General features: G+C 34.3%; 2 protein-coding genes across 2 annotated transcripts; one reads left to right on the top strand and one right to left on the bottom strand.

Moving 5' to 3' along the window:
• The first annotated feature begins 6,550 nt into the window (after positions 1 to 6,550).
• LOC105770184 (L-type lectin-domain containing receptor kinase SIT1) lies at positions 6,551 to 8,750 on the top strand. The gene has a single exon (XM_012591263.2). The coding sequence runs from the start codon at positions 6,628 to 6,630 to the stop codon at positions 8,719 to 8,721; it is 2,094 nt and encodes a 697-aa protein (XP_012446717.1). The 5' UTR covers positions 6,551 to 6,627; the 3' UTR covers positions 8,722 to 8,750.
• A 3,064-nt stretch (positions 8,751 to 11,814) lies between these two features.
• On the bottom strand, positions 11,815 to 15,594 carry LOC105770185 (transcription initiation factor IIA large subunit). The gene is made up of 11 exons (XM_012591264.2): positions 15,220 to 15,594; positions 14,845 to 15,018; positions 14,598 to 14,750; positions 14,385 to 14,442; positions 14,252 to 14,310; positions 13,933 to 14,058; positions 12,964 to 13,116; positions 12,725 to 12,788; positions 12,458 to 12,615; positions 12,246 to 12,329; positions 11,815 to 12,132 (listed from the first exon to the last, which is right to left on the bottom strand). The coding sequence occupies exons 1-11, from the start codon at positions 15,340 to 15,342 to the stop codon at positions 12,109 to 12,111; spliced, it is 1,176 nt and encodes a 391-aa protein (XP_012446718.1). The 5' UTR covers positions 15,343 to 15,594; the 3' UTR covers positions 11,815 to 12,108.
• Positions 15,595 to 19,260: the final 3,666 nt, after the last annotated feature.

The following is a 19,260-nucleotide window of genomic DNA, read 5'->3' as shown; positions in this document are numbered from 1 at the left end:
GTCCCGAACCTTGCACTCCTTTGGAAAAAACTCAAGCACCACTTGATTATCACTAGTGAACTTGGAAACAGAGAGAAGATTTTTAGTGATGCCAGGAACATAAAGTAAAGAGCACATGACTAAAGGTCGTGTTTGAGTAATTAAAGACAATTGACCAATATGCATAACAGGAAGACTACAACCATTAACAACATAAATTGTACCTGGTCCAAAATATGAAGCTTTTTCACCCATGGATTCAGAAGAGTGAGTTATATGGTGGGTAGCACTAGAGTCTGTGTACCAACTTGGATCACTTATTGTCCTAGGAGTTGCAATATAAGCATTGGCATTATTAGGCAGAGTAGTGGTTGGTGGCATGGAAGCATTAGCATTAGCATTCTGGAGATGTGAGGTTTGATAAATCCAATAACCATATGGTTCAAGTGAAGGAGGTGGGGCCCATGGTGCTGTCCCACTATTATGCACAAAGGATGACCCACCAGTTGATGTCAATTGAGAGGTGTTGAAGGCAGCAACATAGGCTTGAGGAGCTTGTGTTCCCGGTTGTGAAGAGGGAGATCTGTAAGTAGAAGCCTTTTAGTTTTGATCGAAACGAAAGTAGCATCGATCTACCAGATGCCCGGGCTTTCTGCAAAGTTGGCATTGGAGCCTAGAATTATTGAATCGACCCCTTCCTCGACCTCGAAAAGAAAAAGGATTGGGTGGTCTGTAAGAGGGAGTTTCTCCATTGTTTTGAGAACTTTGAGTGGTAATCATATTGGCAGCAACTGGAATAGAGGCGAGAAGAGTTTGTTGTCGAGCTTCAGCATCAATAAGAAGTGTGGCTACCGTTTGAACACTGTATGGAATAGGACTAGCCGAGATGACAGTAATAACATATTTAAAATCAGTAGATAAGCCATTTAAAATAGCCGTAACATGCTCATATTCACTAACATTTCTTCACAAATTGCTAAGTTATCACAGAAACTTTTAATTTTAAGTAAATACCTTCATGCTCAAATCACCTTTGCGTTAAGAATGAAGTGCTCGACGATAAAACATTAACTTGGAGGTTATTTTGCTGCCATAGACACGGGCCAAAGTTTGCCATATTTGAGAAGAAGTGTTCATTCCAATAAGGTGAAGAAGAACAGTTTGACTTACTGATGAAAGCAACCAAGAAGCAAGAGCACTATCTTATTGCTGATATCTTGCAAAAACTGGGTTTGGTGTTGACCCACCACTTTCATCGGGTATCATCGAGGGAGGTGGAACCAGGGTGTCGTCTAAGTAGCCTTGAAGTTTAAAGGTTTTGGCTGTCAGTAAAAATTGTTGCTGCCACAATAAGTAGTTGTCATCATCTAGGATAATGTTAAGCTTTTTGGTTGCAAAAAGTCTTCCATCAAAGCCATCGACGGAGCTCCCAATCGCACCGGAGGCAGTGACAGATTCAGTCGTTTGAATGGTGGCGTTACTGTTGGTGTTGGTCATAACTAGAGGTGCTCATGGGCCGGGCGGCTCGGCCCTGCCCGACGGCCCGCCCGAAATATGGGAGGGTTTGGGTAAAAATATAGGCCCGAAATATGGGCTTGGCAAAAAAATAAGGCCGTTTAAAAACGGGCAGGCCTCGGCACCACTTTTTGGCTGGGCCGGGCCTATTTCTACCGATATAATAAATATTTTTAATTTTTTTAATTTTAAAATACTTTTTTTATAATTTTTTAATTTTAAAATACTTTTTAATTTTTTTTAAATTTTAAAATATTTTTAAAATATTTTTAAAATAATTTTTTTAATTTTTAAAATAATTTTTTGGTATTTATTAAAAAATGGGTCGGGCCAGGCTCGGGCTTATGATTTTTTTCCCGGGCCGGCCCATGAGCACCTCTAGTCATAACGGAAGCTTAATTCGTGAGGAAGAAAGGCTCTGATACTAAGTCAAGAAAAGTGTAAAATATAGACTAAATACTGAAAATAAAAGAGAATCAGAAAATGAGAAAATGAATTCCTTCATACTATTTGATGGATCATTTTTGGTACATTTTATACTGGAGATTGAGAGCAAAAATAGTTTTTATAATAGAGAATAAGAGGAGAGACGTGGAGCAATCTGCTGAAGAGAGTGAAAACAGAAAAATAGAAAATTCTTGGCTGTTGTGAATGACGACAAAGGTTAGGAGCCTCCACTGGTCATTTGACACCTGTCTGTACTAGTAACGTTTCCTTCAAGTTTGGTTCTTACCATCTTTCTTAAAATGTGGTATTGATAAATTTCAATTCTAATATTCTTATTGTCAATGATCTCTCTCTCTCTCTGTTTTTTTTAATGTCTTGCAAGACAAATGTAAACTAAGGCAGCGTTGATACCTGTGTTTTAGGATGCTTTTTAAAGAATCAATAAAGAATATATTATAATGGTGAAGGGAATTAAGCATTTTAGTAGTCAGATAATAAAGAAAGATATAAATAAGTGCGGAGAATAGTGGGAAGATATAGTGTATTTTTTAATAACAATAAATAAACTTAAATCTTAGAAGTAATATTGTTGAAAAAATTAACTACCAACTTAAACATTAATTCTAAACGTGCCAAATAAATTAAAGTGGAAGCTTAGGGTTGCTCGCTACTTGCATGTATGTGGAGAACTTTTGTCTTAGGTACGACAAGCTAGAATATCCAATGGTGATTTTATTTGTCTTGTATCATGCTATTTAAGTGTTCGTTGTTCCTTGAAGAATTTCAGCATATAATCAAATTACTGAAGTTTCTAATTAATAGTTTCATAAATCTAATTTTATGTTTGTTTTTAATTTAAAATATTGTTTTACTTTCATTGGCATCAAGATACATGGCAAGCTAGAAAGGTGTTCAAATGGTAAGACTGTCACCAATAAACTGGAAGGTCACTTGCGAGTTTTCCTTTTCAGGATGACCATTCAAACAAGTGCAAGCTATCCACTATCCGAATACCTAAGCTTCATTGGAAGTATGAAGTTGTTGGTCACCAAATACTACATAGGTTCAAATGTTCCATACCATCTAGGCAGAATAAATGATAGGATCTGTCTTATCAGATATATCTCCCATCGAAGACATCCACCCCACGCATCCCCTAATGATGGCTTAATGCAAGTCCAACACATTAACGTGACCTTACACAGATCCTTCCCTATAAATGCCTCTTGGAACAAGGAAGAAGAGATCTACTCTCCAAGAAATCAAATCTATATTCTTGTAACTTACCTTTAACCCTTAGCCTTCATATTCCTCTTATCTTCACTCTTTGTAACCTCCGACTCTTCACCCTGACCAGATAAACCGGCCTCCATAGCAACCATCATTCTCTCATTCATATTCCCCCACTCTTTATAACTTCCGACTAGATAAACCGGCCTCCATAACAATCATTACTCTCTCATCCATATTCCCTCCTTATTGTATAATTGTATCAACAAATATCAACATCATCAAATCTAAAATTCTCAAACTGTCGATCTTAAGAAAATTCACTAAAATTGAATTTAACATCAACTACCTTATTAATATACGTTACTCAATAATGGTGAGGCCTCCTTTTCTGAAACTTTGTTCATAGAAGAAAAAAGAATTCCTCACTCAAAGGAGACCAACATTTTCTACCTTTTTACAGTATCTCAACTGCTCAACAATAATGTTGGCTAAATTTGTCAAATTTGAGATTGTTGTTTCAATTATTACATAAAAAGTGTTAAATATATTATTGGTCCCTAACTCTTTACAAATTTAAAATTTAATCTTTATATTTTTATTTTTTTAAGAATATAATCTCTTTATTTTTCAAAATTCAAAACTAAAATTCAATTGTTAATATTCCGATTTGCATGTACCAACCAAGATTGTGCAACAGACTATTTAAGGAAGTGGCTAAATTTGTGAATATCTACTTGCATGCCCCAATCAAGGTTGCAAAACATCTACCTGCAAGTATTTGTTGAGCTGTGTAAACAAGGCAATGATGGCATGCATGTTCTGACAAATTCTCGAAGGTTGCAAGTTAATGAGATAAGGATTCGAGGATTTCCTATATTAATATAATTAAGGTGGTTGAGAATCTGTAAAGAATGCCTGAATTTGTCAATATCCTGATGGCTATTGTGTTCAAATTATTGAACGCCCTTGCTCTACATAGGTCAATGTTTTTATTTCATGACTGAACCACCTTCTCTATCAAACATCTACACTTGTGTCTTCTCTACTTCCTTTATTCACATCAAATTAATTATTATTTCTCCCCTATAAATCCATGCCAAAAATACGTTATTAACTTATATTATATATAATAATTTTAAAAAATATTGTCAATTGGGTCTTAATCCGATTAGTATGGCTATTATTGTCAATATAAAAGGACGTATGCTGAAGCACATTATCCTCCTATTTATGGATTGGAGGGGGACTATAAATAATTTTAGACATTGTGCTAAAAAAATAGAGTTAAATACAAAAATATATTATATTAATTTAAATTTATTGATATAAAAAATAAAAGTTTCCCATTTTTATGTCCAAAATATTCGGATATCTTAGATAATAATATATGACAAAGAAGAAGACATTTTTAAAAAGGAATATATAAATGGATTAGTTACTGTCTAATGCTCCATATTTATACCTCAGCTTTACAAAGCAGAACAGAAACCGAAGAAGTGAAGACAAAGCCGCCCTTGGCTCTTCAACATATGCTAAGGTCATTACTCTTTTATTCTATCCTTCGTGATTTAGAAGATAATTATTTTGAATAAATGCTGATTTACTTTGGAAAAAAATGGACCAATTGATGACATCATCTATCTATAATAATGTAAACTATGTGGCGCTGAATTAGGAAGATGCTTTGACAGTGACATGAAAATCCTTTGGAGGGGAGAATAAAATTAATTGCATGCCTCACGCCTTTGAGCTTTGACACATGAACATATAACTAAAGAATTGCAGCCGGAATCTGGTGTAGTTATTTTTTTATACATTTTAAAAATATGCTTATATTCTATTTAAATATGTATAAATAATACGAATATTCTAAAATACGAAAATTTAATTAGAAAATATAGTTTTTTTATCACGTGTAAATAAAAATATAAACGTTATTAGATCGATTTGCTTTTTTCAAACTCTCCAATTTCAAAATTAATAAGCTTTATTTACAAAAGTATATATATATAATATTAAATTTAGTTCTTAATGTTTATTATTTTGTCAATTTGACCATTGTTTTTTATCTAAATTTAACTCTTAACCTTTAAAAAATTGAATTTAACCATTAATATTTCTAAAAGAGTTAAATTGTTCTTTTTTAACGAAAACATTTATTAAAACGTTATTTTTTATACATGATGGCTCAAATAACAATCCACATGTACTTCATGTTAATTTTTAAGACTTTTATGAGCTTTTTAATAATTTTTGAATTTAAATTTTTTTATTTTTAAATTTATTTGTTGAGACAAATAGTGTCATGTCAACATGAAAGTACATGTGGACTACGGTGTGGGTTGTTACACCAATATTGTTTAAAAAATTAATGTTTTAGTCAGTATCTTCGCTAAAAAAATAATTTGACTCTTTTTTGAAAGGTTGAGAATCAAATTTAATTAAAAGATAATAATAGTTAAATTACCAAAAATATAAATATTGAGGGTTTTAGGCTCAATGATACGAAGTTGTCTCAATTAAATATCTTTTATCTATTTAAAGGTTTATAAATAAAAGTTCATTGCTTGCACGATAAAAGTATTATGGAGGCTATTGTATTAATAGTAAGATTGTATTTTGTCCATTTGCTCAAAAAATAGACAAATTTGTCCTTATATGTTAAATAAAAAGCAAACAAGTTTTTCTATTAAAATTTTTATTTATTTTACTATTAAAACTAATTTGTATATGTTAACATGAGGAATACACAACACATCACATGTAATTATTTGGTTATTTTATCAATCACATCAGCTTTTAATAATAAAAAATTTAACAAAAATGATCAATTTAATTTTTAATATAACATATAAAAATTTATTTATTTATCTTTTAATAAAAAGTAGTTTAAAATTTTTTTAATCCAAAAGTAGTGGAAATTAAAGTAAAAAAATCTAAATTGCCGGGTATGCGGATGAGTGGGAACGAAACATTTTCAAAAGTCAAATGATAGACCAAGTCCGTGCTACTTTTGTAACTACGGCAATGTGCTGTAATTTCGAAAATTGCACGATAATGTTTGCCATTTGTTGGACTTTTTTCCCTTTAGAAATTGTTTGGTAGTTTAAACTTCAAATATATATTTTTTTAATTTTTAGAAAGAAAAAAAAGCTTAATTTTTCTTAAACCATGTAGGGGGCAATTAAAGCATAAATGAAACTAGTTTGACCCAATGTTTAGGTGAATATAACCTAAATTTTCCCTTTGGTGTGACATGCATGATGTCGATAATTTTGTCTATTGAATCTTTCAAAATTAAAATCGTTGAATTATTATACATAATATTATTCTTGACAGATTCATTTAATAAATTGCTGCAAGTTGTTGGTCCAGGAAATAAATAAAAAGTATATGTTATGCAGGTTCTTCTCTTAAACAGTAACACCCAGGAAGCTTTTCAGTCTTTTAACAATGGCTCCTGCTTTTACATCAGTCCCTTTTTGGCTGTTTTCGTGCCTGGTGGCTGTGATTTCCATGGCAAAGGCTCAAGAAGCTGAAGAGTTCATTTATAACCATGGCTTCCGTGATGCGAAACTACAACTTGATGGGAGTGCCAACATCCGCTCCAATGGTCTATTGCAGCTCACCAATAATTTAAAACTGCTGAAAGGCCATGCTTTCTACCCATCTCCTATAAACTTCAATGTTTCTTCGTCTTCAAGATCAGCCGGATCTCTTTCCTTCTCCACGAATTTCGTAATCGCCATTGTTCCTGGATCCAAAGAATCTAGTGGCCATGGACTTGCCTTTGTCATATCAGAATCTACGGATTTTAGCCATGCTCAGGCAGTCCAATATCTGGGACTCGTTAATGAGTCAAACAATGGCAATTCCTCCAACCATTTCTTCGCTGTGGAGTTTGATACCATCTTCAGTCTTGACATGGGCGACATAGATGACAATCATGTAGGAATTGATCTGAATGGCGTGAAATCAAACAAATCCGTTCCAGCAGGATATTTTTCCAATGAAGAAAGGAAGAATACGAGTTTGGACCTCAAAAATGGACATCCAATACAGGTTTGGATAGACTACAATGGTGGAGAAGAACTGCTCAACGTAACCTTGGCGCCAGATAAAACCCCAAAACCAGACCAGCCTCTCTTGTCGACATCAATCGATCTCTCGGGCATTCTAAAGGATGTCATGTGTGTTGGTTTCTCTGCTGCAACTGGTTCAATTCAAAGCACTAGTAGTAGCCATTATATTCTGGGCTGGAGCTTCAATAGAAGCGGAGAAGCACAAGGCCTTGACATATCCAAGCTTCCAAAGCTTCCCAAAAATGGTGGACAAAGAAATACAGTTCGATTAATTTCGATCATTGCAGCTGCTGCTTTGCTGTTAATAATCATTGGAGCAGCATATGTTTACAGGATGAAGAAATACGAGGAAGTACATGAAGACTGGGAAAAGGAATATGGACCTCAAAGGTTCTCTTACAAGACACTGTACAAAGCGACCAAAGGTTTCAAAGACAAGCAGCTTCTTGGATCGGGAGGTTTCGGGAAAGTTTATAAAGGTACACTCCCTTATTCCAATGAACAAATTGCAGTAAAGAAAGTATCCCATGAAACAAATCAGGGGATGAAGGAGTTTGTTTCAGAGATTGTTAGCATGGGAAGGCTAAGGCATAAGAACTTGGTGCGGCTTCTTGGGTATTGCAGGCGTAAGAAAGAACTCATTTTGGTATATGATCTTATGGAAAATGGCAGCCTTGACAAGTTCCTCTTCGACGATGATAAACCCACCCTTACTTGGTTTCAAAGGTTCCAAATCATCAAAGGGGTGGCATCGGCTCTTCTTTATCTCCATGAAGAATGGGAACAAGTTGTGCTCCATAGAGACGTCAAAGCCAGCAACGTTCTCTTAGATTCCAATCTAAATGGACGGCTCGGAGATTTCGGTCTTGCCAGATTGTACGACCGTGACGGCGATCCACAAACGACTCGCCTCGTAGGAACACTAGGATATATCGATCCGGAACTCACCCGAATGGGAAGGGCTACTAAAGCTGCCGATGTGTTTGCTTTCGGGGCTTTTCTTCTTGAAGTTGCTTGTGGGAGGAAGCCATTTGAACCAAATGCGCCACCCCAAGACATTTTTCTAGTTGATTTAGTCAATAGGTGCTGGAAAAGAGATGCCATTGTTGATGTTATCGATCCAAGATTACAAGGCAATTACGTGGTGGAGGAGATTGAGAAGGTTCTGAAACTAGGCCTGCTTTGTTCCAACCCCAAACCAGATTTGAGACCCACCATTAAAGAAGCGGTGAGCTATCTGGAAGGCACTGCCAGTTTGCCTGATATACCACTTGACAATGCCCAAAATAATCCATCTTCTATCCTTCAAACCTTACCATTATCTCCTCAGAGCACTGCTATTAACGTATCTTTAGCAAGTAACGTAGCCTCAGATTGTATAGTTTCGTTTTCTTCATCAGTTGGGACGGGTCTTTCTGTGAATTCCTTGTCGAGTACAGATACAGTTCTTCATATAGGTCGCTGATGAGTGTTTTAATGGAAATTTGTTCCTTATGTTTTTTTTTTTTTTTTTTGGATTATAAATATTTTGAGAGAACAAAATGAAATTTTCACTCTATTAACTGAAAATTTTAGTAACTGCTTGAAAATGAAAAGAAACATTAGAGAAAATTGCCCTCTAATCTGTTTGTAATCCAAATTCCGTAACACTCAGTTAAATTCAATTATGTGATCTTATTGAACAAAAATAAAATTAATTATGTGATCCTAATGTTCCATAAAACCTATCCTCAATGTGTTTGAAGTCCTTGGATTTCCTAATTTTAAGTAACAATAATTACAAAGATTTGAATACAAAATTAACCTTTAAACTATATTTAATTTTTTTAATTTAAAGTGACACCTAAATTATCAATTTCATCTCATTTTACCCAAACATGTACTATGTCCAACAAAAACATGTCATATTGACTAGCATTGTATTTTGGGGCAAAATGAGATGAAATTGAATTTCAAGTACCATTTTAAATACTTAAGTGAGAAAATTAATATAATTTGAGGCCAAGTTTATAATTAAATCTTTAAAAAAAAACCCATCAATTATTTTTTCTCTTTTAAGTGAAACAACAAAATCAGAGCTAGAAAATTTGAAATTCAATAGTCAATGCTGACAGCTGACGATTATAAGAGATTAATTAAGTCTATTAGAAATCGACTTACCTTTTAAGATTTCAATCTTATCACTTCACATTGTTTACTTTCTCTGTTAAGTCGTATTTTAATATAAATATCTGTGTGCAATCATTTTATTAAATATTTATTAAATTTCAACTTTTACAACTTTATTTTTTTTAAATGTTAGATTACGTATCCTTCATAAAATAGACATATTTGTTTAGATTTATACTCTGTAACAACCACCTTTCTATATTTCTTAACTGACGTGAGATGGAACAATGAGTTTAAACATTAAATAGAACATCATTTGAGAAAATAAATGATAGAGTAGCTGCATATGTAGCTTTTAAAATTAATTAATATTGCAATAGTTTGTGTGTTAGTTTGATGGTTAGGATATTCACCATTTCAGGTGTGATTGGATTTAAGTCGTGCTAGTCGCGTTGCTGTTAGGGCTTGTCTTACTCTTATAGTTCAAAAAAAATTTTAATTTACTAAATATAGTGAAATTTTAACTACAATCAAGATTTGATGATGGTAGGATGAAAAATAAATAAACTACAAAGATCAAAGCTGTGCTCACAAGGATAAATGCAAATGAATTTACTAAATATAGTGACATTTTGGCTGCAATCATGATTTGATGATGGTAGGATGACAAATAAATAAACTAAAAGATCAAAGCTTTGCTCACAATGATAAATTCAAATGATCTTAGAATTAATATTTTGTGTTTGAAAAAATACTAAATATATATTTTGCTATTTTAATTTGGTTTCAAGGTTTAAATTGGTATTTAAGATTTTTTAGTCCAATTAAGTATCTAAACTTGACTTGAACTTTAATTTAGTACTAATTTTTTGGTCCAATTAAGTACTTAAACTTGATTTCATAGTTCAAATTAGTTCAAATAATTAAGTACTAATTTGGATTAAAAGGTCAAATTCAAGGATTTAATTATATATAAATCAAATTTAAATTAAATTGAACCTTAAAGCTAAACTTAGGTATCTAATTGGATAAAAAGTAAACTTTATGTACCAATTTGAACCTTGAAGTCAAGTACAGGTAGCAAAATGTAAATTTTCCCCAAAAATAAAAAGTCGAGGCTACAACAGATCTTCCGCAAAACAATTTAGCTATTGAATGAATGAGTTTGACTTTGAATTAAGCTAAAATATTTTTGCACTCAAATTTCTTAAATTCATTCTTCTGTTGGTTCTTACTAAAAAAATACTTGAAATTACTAACCGTTTTTTTTTTTTTTCTGTTTAGAAACAAAAGCAATTTGTTTGTTGCAGTTAAAAGGAAAACATGTATGGAAAAACAACGATCAAATGTCTGACTTTGGATAACTGTTCATTCTTTAATGGAAGAATATTATTAGCCACTAAAATAAAATAATCTCCCAAATGTTAATAATTATGAGTTAAGCGACCGTTGCCCATCAGTTCATAACTGTCTTTGAAATTACCCACCCTGTTAAAACGAGCCCATTTTCCCGGTTTCCAAGACAAGTTCTTGATTCACTCACCCAATCCATCCCTTTCGTAATTTAACAATTGATTCATATCAATTATTTCTCTGCCAAGTTTCAACTTCAATGGAGGGGGGTAACAGCAACATATTTGACAACGTATTTATGGGAATGGGCAATAGCAAAGAAGGGAAGCAACCCATGTCCAGGACCAGGCTACAAATGCATGCCCCGGCATCGCTTGAGATTGATCACGTGAAACCAGATTTTGGGTTTTCTGCTGGGACTTGTAAGGCTGCTGCAACTCCAATTCCCCTGCTCACACCGCTCGCCTTATCCCCCCATCCCTTCCCACAGTCTGATGACATGAAAGCCGCTGCAGAACTTGTACCGACAGCATTTGCCTGGAAAGAGCCAGTTGGGGGTGGGGCACCATATGTGGACGCTTCCACTTTGTTCGCTTTGTTCCAAACCAGATGTGTTCTTGTCAATGATGCACAGTGATGTTTATGCTTTTGCATTTTATCTATATATGGTTTACCACTTCACCTTTTGTGCTTTTCCCAGCTATGAGGTTGATTTTACCAGATTTGTTCATAAATGATGGATAGGGCACTTTTCTCCATAGTCAATACTATGATAAGTAGTTGAGTGATCAGCTGTTGCCTGCTGTTTTTGCTTGTAAGAACGAATATCATCCGATTTGTGTTACAAGTGATATCATTGTTGATTTTAAGCTCGTGTTTTGTTTCACAATCTCAAGTATCGGATTCTCACAATTACTCTATGTTGTTGCATTACAATAACAGGACTGCCGGCATTTTGATGGTTTTGTATTTTAGCATTAGGCCCCCAAACAAATATCAATCTGTTACTGCTTCAATCAAGACTAGATAAGTTCCGATCAGTGTAATCTGAATTTTTTTCAGCTAATAACAAGATAAGTAGAAATGAAGTAAGTCATAAACGAAATTAGGTATTTCATTGCAGAAAATTTTTAGAACTTAATGGAGCATCTCAGCTAGTAATCCATTCCAGGGCCGAAAAACCTCCATTGTTTATGTACAATACCACAATCATCCAACCAAGTCTTATGGAAGACATTAAAAATAAAGGAATCCCATGCCCTTCCATCAAGCTCTCACTTTAATTTCAATTAAAGAAAAATTACGAAACACCCAGTAATACCCCTTGACTCTCTCTTTAAGAGTAACTGCTGCAATATAATATGGCAAAATAGACATTTCTCTAACAAAATCAGAAGTCAAATTCGCCTGTTGCCTGCAAAAACATAAGCATTTAGCAAAGGAAACTTGGATTTAGGAAGAGTGACTCAAAGCCAGAAAGCATGCAAGTGAAATAACAAGCCACATATCATTCAGTAAGAAGCACACCTTATTAAAGAGAATGTCCTTATTGTTTATATGCATGATGCCATCCTTCAGGGTGCATTTCCATCGGCTCTTTGTACGTGTTACCTGTTAACAAAAATGCACAACATCTTTGTTTATAGTCAGCACAAGGTGACTACCAAAACTTGCAGAAATACAAATTACTGAATAGGCTATGGGAAGCAATGATGGATGCTGCAAATTAGCAAAATCACCTTATCAAATTGAGCCAAAACTAGATGCTGCGTGTTCAGCTCCTCCTGGTCCACATCATCCAAATCATCATCATCGTCATCTTCATTCAATGGTTCATCATCGTCGTCGTCTCCTGTATCATTTTGGGCAACAGGGGCAGGAGTGGCAGCCTGAAGGTCTGGCAATGAAACAAACAAGCAGGTCAACCAGAAAAATAAGGTGCTTAGATGAGAGAGAGAGAGTAGCCATATAAAAGATGCAAGATTCAGTTCACCCATTGAAATTACCATTGGGAGCCGGTGTGTTCGCTACATTATAGTCTTCACCGACAACTCCTTGATAATTGTATATCTTTAAGGTGAAAGAAGAAAATAAAAAGGCAACAGCCTGTAAGTTAGTAAACTCTCCAATGATGCATACAAGAAACAAAGAGACAAGGTCATTCCAAACCATATGCATAAGGTGTCAGTTGTAGAATTACACAAATTAGATTAGGAATTGACTTAAGGAAGCATATGATACTTACATTGGGAGTGGAAAGCATATCTTCAAATGGATCAGGAATTGGTCCATCCAGTTGAGAAATCTTCAGTGATGATGTAGCAAAGTGAGCTAATATATTGGTTTTGCCAGTGGTTGCTGAGTCATGTCTACCCAGGAAATTACAACCCTTACTTCCCTGAAGTTCAGAACCATGTGATTAAGAATGGTGTAGAACAAATCCAAACCCACATATTCCAACAACGATTCTGGTACAGAAGTACCCTTCTGGAATAACGAAGTCTCATTATAAACATTTATCAAATTATAGCTCAGAGCTTGAACTATGTTTTCTTTTGCATTTTTATTAAGATAGAAGATAAGCAAAAAAGAAAAGAACGTAGGGATAAAAGAAAAAAGGAACAGCTTGTCACAAGCAGATCTAACAATAATGGAGAAAAAGAAATTAGGGCTAACAGGTGGAGGGATCATTTATAACTGGAGGAAACCAACCTCATCTTATCACAATGACCACAATTAGAATGATAAAGTATCCTTACGAATATTCCTCTTATAGCTCAGAGCTTGAAGTAAGTTTGCTTTTCCATTTTTAATAAGATAAAAGGTGTAATAAAAAAAAGAAAAGAATGCAGGGACAAAAAAAAAAGAAAACATGTCTCTAGCAGATCTAACAATAATGGATAAAAGAATTCAGGTTAAAAGGTTAGGGGATCATTATAAGTTGAGAAAAGCAACCTCATCTTATCACACTATCTCAAAGACCTGCCACATACCGACTGCCAAGACCTTTAACCTATGAGAGCATTCTGGGTCAACCAAAAGATAATAAAGAACACATTCTTTTAATCCTGAGAATGTTCTTTACTGAACAATGGGAAGTACAAATGAATCAGAAAAATCATAAAACTCTAATTTCAATATTACTATTTAACCCAGATATTTCAACGAAAAATAAATGCGGATTTGTAGATATATTACACAAAGGACCACTAACCTCTGTCTTTGCAACTTCGGATGTAGAATCCCCAGCTCCATCTTGTTGGGGTATATATCCACCGTTGTTATATTGTGTAGCAAAATCCTCACGTTTTCTCTTTCCAGGAGGCATCATAAAGAAGTCCTGGTATTTTCTCCAATATTAAAACTAATCACCAACTTACGCAACAGTTCGTTTTTTGATGGACATATTTCCCAGAAAATTCAGATTAAAGTGTTGCGACACCAATCCCTTTTCACATGACCCATGAGTTTTCAAACCATAAAAAAACCAGATGCCATTATGGAATTGTAATGTTACTCATAACAGGAGTTACCTGTGTCAGGGGTTGATTTGAGGTTCCTCTGTCCACCTCATCCCGCCCTTCCACATAAGCTACAAGAAAATAGTAGTTAGCATCAACAAACCATGTGCATTAGAACTGATTGCTCTTTTAACATCATACTAACCAACATTAACATCTACGCTTAGTGGAGTCCTTTGATTTGACCAAGGAGAAGGAGATTGCTGCGGAACAAAAAAACAATAAGAATATATCAGAAATAAATCTACAACAAGCCAAACAGCTACTTTTTCCTTTCTGTGGCAATTAGAAAATTACAACTACTGTAGCACAATGTTCCCTAAAGGAAGTGGTAGACTGGTAGTTACAAAGCATTTACCATGTAAGGGCTTGGCCTCCCACCTTTCACATCAGCATTACTAGCACCATCATTCACAGGAGTAGGATAATCACTACTTCCAGTAGGGATGTTATACATAGAGCCATCTGCACTTCCTGGCAACGGTGTAGGAACAGGTGTTTGCAACGGAGTCTACACAATTAAAACCCCCATATCTAAAAATCACAAAAACAAAAAATATCACCGCAATTTTATGGAATAAAAACAGTCAAAATACAGCCGTTACCGGAGGGAAAAGCATATCAGCAGTAGGAGTTTCGTACTCCTCAGTCCCCTCGTAAGGGACATTGAGATCGTGCACTGGCGTAATTGGGCCACCGGCAGTGGGTTGCTTCTGACCCGTAGACCTCTCTATAGGACCACATATTGCGCCCGCTTGCATCATCTTCGTCTCCCAAAGCTAAAACCCAATATCCCACGTAATCAATTCAACTAGATCATTTCCTTCCAATAACATTATTAACAAACCCTAAAGTTTCAATCAGATCAAATCTAAACGCATAAAGTCCCAAAACCTACTAGTTTCTAAAACAAATAACCAAACCCTAAAAATCGTATTTTAAAAAATTGGAATAAAAAGGAAATTGGAGAAGGCTTTTACTCCTTGGAGTTCATTGAGGACAGCTTCGCCTGGTCCACCGTTGTTGATGAACTCGTCGCGAACCTTGCTAATGACGTCTTCGATGACGTGGATGTAAACCGCGCTCGTTGTTGACGACGTCATATTTTCTCGAATCTTCTATCTAGCTCCTCGGTTTCCTTTTTTTTTTCAATTATTGGAACAAAGAAATAATTGTTGGATTTATTTTATGGGAAAATGATTTAGGAGAAAAAGAAGAGAAGCATGTGAATGGAATTTGAAGGAAGGAGTGAAATTAGAGAAAGGGAAGCTAGGGTTCGGACTTTGGAGAATGAATCGGAGCTTAACAGAAAGAACGGATAGAAAGAGAGGGGCGGACGAGAAAAGGAGATTAAAAGAGTGCAATATAAATAGGTTTGCATCCGTTTATAAGGACTGCAACCACGTGGCGCAATTCAAGTGCTCCTTCAGTTTTTTTCTTTTATTTTTCTGTTAACATGCGCTTTTTCTAGAACTACGCTAAGCTCTCAATACCGGCGCTTATGATCTGACAAATAGTTTGAATAAGAAAAAAAAAACTTAAATAATACAAAAATATTACGAAAATAGGTTAAAAAACATATTATTTACAGGAATGGATTATTTTGAGCATTGGGCACCATTTATAAAAATAATAATATTTTAATAGAAATAAATAAATAATAATATTTTAATTTTAAAAGTGGTGTCGCGAGCAAGGGGGCGGCACTTCTTTTTCCCCATACTTTTACCACCTTCTTTTTTTTATATATTTTTTTAGTTTTATAATATGTTTTTATACTTTATTAGTTAGTTTTATATTTATATTTATATTTTATAGTTTTCATAATTTTATTTTATTTTATAAAAATGGTTGAGTTGTTTTATTTTTATAATTACAATTTTTAATTTTTATAATTATAATTATAATTTTTTAATGTTTTGATAATATGTATATTTTGAGGGCAAAATGTATTGAACTTTTAGAAATAGAATGCGTAAAATATTAATGGTTAAATTTGTTATTATATCATTTTTTGGTGACCAAATACATTTTAATGATGAAATGACTAGAATTGAAAATTTACTTAACGAAATTAAATAATAAAAATTTTTAATGACCAAAACAAAACTCGCTAAAAACTTAAGTGACTATTTAAGTAGTTTACCCTAATATTTTTATGTCAATTTTACCAAAAATATCAATTTAGTTATTATTCTAAATATTCAAAATTTATAATCATAAAATATTAAAGAATAATAAAAATATGAAAATAAAACAACTTAAACATTTTTTATTAAATAAAATAAAATTATAAAACTATAAAATATAAATATAAAACTAACTAATAAAATATAAAATCATAAAACTATAAAATATATAAATAATAATAATAAACGTACGGGGGGAAAAGGAGTGCCACCCCTTTGTTGGCGACACCCCTTTTAAAATAAAATTATTATTATTCTTTTATTTATTTTCTTAAAATATTATTGTCTTTAAAATAATACATTCTTTTAAACAATTTATTTTTATTTTATTTTCGTAATTAATTTTTCATGTAAAAACGATACATTATTGGAAATAATTTGTTTTTATTTTATTTTAGTAATTACTTTTTTCATGTAAAAACCGTTTTTAGTCGGAATTTTTTAAAGATCAATAGTGATTAAATTTATTTCTTAAAATAAATTTATTGAACTACTCAATTAAATGTCCCATTTATTTTTTAAATAAATTCATCGAGTTTTTCGCCCAAAATCACTCATATTATTATTTTTATAATTTATTTTAATCCTAAGAATCACAATGGCTGTATTTTATTTTTTGACTGGAATAAATAATGGTAATTCTTACAATTTTTGGTCCAATTCTAAGGGGTAATTTACCATTAAAAGCCTATCTTTTTCTAAATTTATCGAAATGGGCCCGGTATTTTATTATTTATCGAAATTGGCCTTTTTTTCCTAAAGCGTGTCTACGTCAAAGCAAAGTCAGGGGACGTGTCAGCGAATCGCGTCCACGTCAGTGCGCTTTGCTGACGTGGCAAAAAAACGCGTCCACGTAATAGCGATTTGTGTCCACGTCGGCCAAATCGCTACCGACGTGACGCGATTTGTTACTACGTAAGCGCCTTAGGGACGCGATTTCCCAGCGTGAATAAGCAGTAACGGTCATTTTTTTTACCGTTGCCCCCCCAACGGTCAAAAAAAATTTATAAAAACCCCCACCATTTTTTTTACAAACTAATCCTCTCTAAATTATTTTCTCAATTTCCTCTCAATTTGCTCTCAAATTCTTTCTAAATCTCTCTTAAATCCATATTTAATCTCAATTTGCTCTCAATTTCCTCTTAAATTTCTCTTAAATCCCTATTTTTAAATAATTTTAAAAAAATTTATTTAAAAAAATTTTTAAATCGTAAAAATTTGTACGACTTCAGCAATGGCCGGAGAATTGACTCGTCTTGATAAGCAGCACATATCCGTCGAACAAATGAAAATGGTAAGTGTTAAATTTAATTTTTAAATATTATTTAAGATTTTTTTATTTATGCACTTTTAGATAATTATTAATTTATTATTTGTTATAAAAGTCTGTAAATCGGATATTGGAATGCTATATCCAGAATATGCATGCTCTTCCATCACCGTTGGTAGAGAACTATCTGCGGGAAGTGGGTTTTTGGCACGTGGCGACAGTAGACCGGGGACGCAAGTTGGACCCGAAACTTATCAGTGCGTTGATCGAGAGGTTGAGACCCGAGACGCACACATTTCATCTTCCATGTGGAGAGTACACTATCACTTTGGAAGATGTCAGTCTGCAATTAGGATTGGTGATGGGCGAGTACCCAGTTACCGGGTCTGTCTAATTTAGCGATTGGGGAGCGGTGTGCTACGAGCTTTTGGACGCTATTCTGGAGAAAATGGACAGAGGTCGGATCGAGATGGACTGGTTACGAGACACATTCTCGGATCCGGATGATGATTCAACCGAAGTAGAAAGAATCCAATATGCATGGGCATACATTCTTCAGATAATTGGAGGTTATCTGATGCCGGACTTGTCACGGAGCCGCGTACATCTAAGATGGCTGCTGAAACTCGTTGATTTTAGAGCAGCTGGTGAATTGAGTTGGGGTCTGTAGTCTTGGCAACATTATATCGGGAGATGTGCGGGGCGAGGCCACCAAGTAAAGCAAAAATCGGAGGTTGCCTGTCACTACTGTAGTCATGGGCACGGTTTCGCTTTCCATTTCTACGTCCTCGAGTGGACCACCCATATACATTCCCACTCATAACGAAGTAAATTTTATATTAGATTTTACAATTATTATGTAGATTTTTAAAAATAATAGTATGCTAAAAATTTATTTAATTAGGTGGAACCATCTGGCAAGTCATGCTCGATTACCTACCTCTCTTGAAGATATACGGCTTCAATTAGACCAACAGTCGGAAGCACATGTAAGTATTAAATAAAATTGATATTTCATCATTCGCTAGTCGATTGGTATTTAGTATTTAGTATTATGTATATAACTAATATTTCTATCATTTTCATATAGTTTCAATGGACACCATACGAGGATCTGACAATTCGGGCAATAATTCCAAATGAGTTTCAGCTACGCAACCGTGGAGATGCACCAGTTAGACAGAGTGATACGGTAATTTGGATGTAGACAACCGATTCCCTTGCCACCTGAGGTGTTTGATGATCAACACAAAATTGACCTACGGCAACTGCATACAGATTGACCGAGATTCTGGTCCAACTACATTGAAATGTGGGAAGATCAGTATGAGTATATACCTACTATGGAACCGATCATCGTTCCGGAGGTAGCGTGCGTGCCAGAATATAAGCCATGATTAGGATCCATGGCAAGCCGTATTTACTGTCGGTAGAGGAAACGCAGCGGCAATTACATGTCCAAAGGGAAAGATGCAGGCCTCTAAATCCAAGACGAAAGGACGATAACGCTGGCCCATCAACGAGGCCCAGGCATTCACCTGGCCCATCATCAGCGGCCATTC

Source organism: Gossypium raimondii, chromosome 5, assembly GCF_025698545.1.
Source record: "Gossypium raimondii isolate GPD5lz chromosome 5, ASM2569854v1, whole genome shotgun sequence".
Lineage (NCBI taxonomy): Eukaryota > Viridiplantae > Streptophyta > Magnoliopsida > Malvales > Malvaceae > Gossypium > Gossypium raimondii.
The sequence above is the reverse complement of the archived record's forward strand: the minus strand, read 5'-3'. Positions and strand labels throughout refer to the sequence as shown.

What these genes read in the sequence shown, in the direction of transcription:
- LOC105770184 (XM_012591263.2), top strand. Translation starts at nt 6,628, where the DNA reads ATGGCTCCTGCTTTTACATCAGTCCCTTTTTGGCTGTTTTCGTGCCTG.
- LOC105770185 (XM_012591264.2), bottom strand. Translation starts at nt 15,342, where the DNA reads ATGACGTCGTCAACAACGAGCGCGGTTTACATCCACGTCATCGAAGAC. An exon ending in AAGCGTAGATGTTAATGTTG is followed by an intron (nt 14,311 to 14,384) that starts GTTAGTATGATG and finishes ATTTTCTTGTAG; the next exon opens with CTTATGTGGAAGGGCGGGAT. An exon ending in CCGAAGTTGCAAAGACAGAG is followed by an intron (nt 13,117 to 13,932) that starts GTTAGTGGTCCT and finishes TCTGAACTTCAG; the next exon opens with GGAAGTAAGGGTTGTAATTT.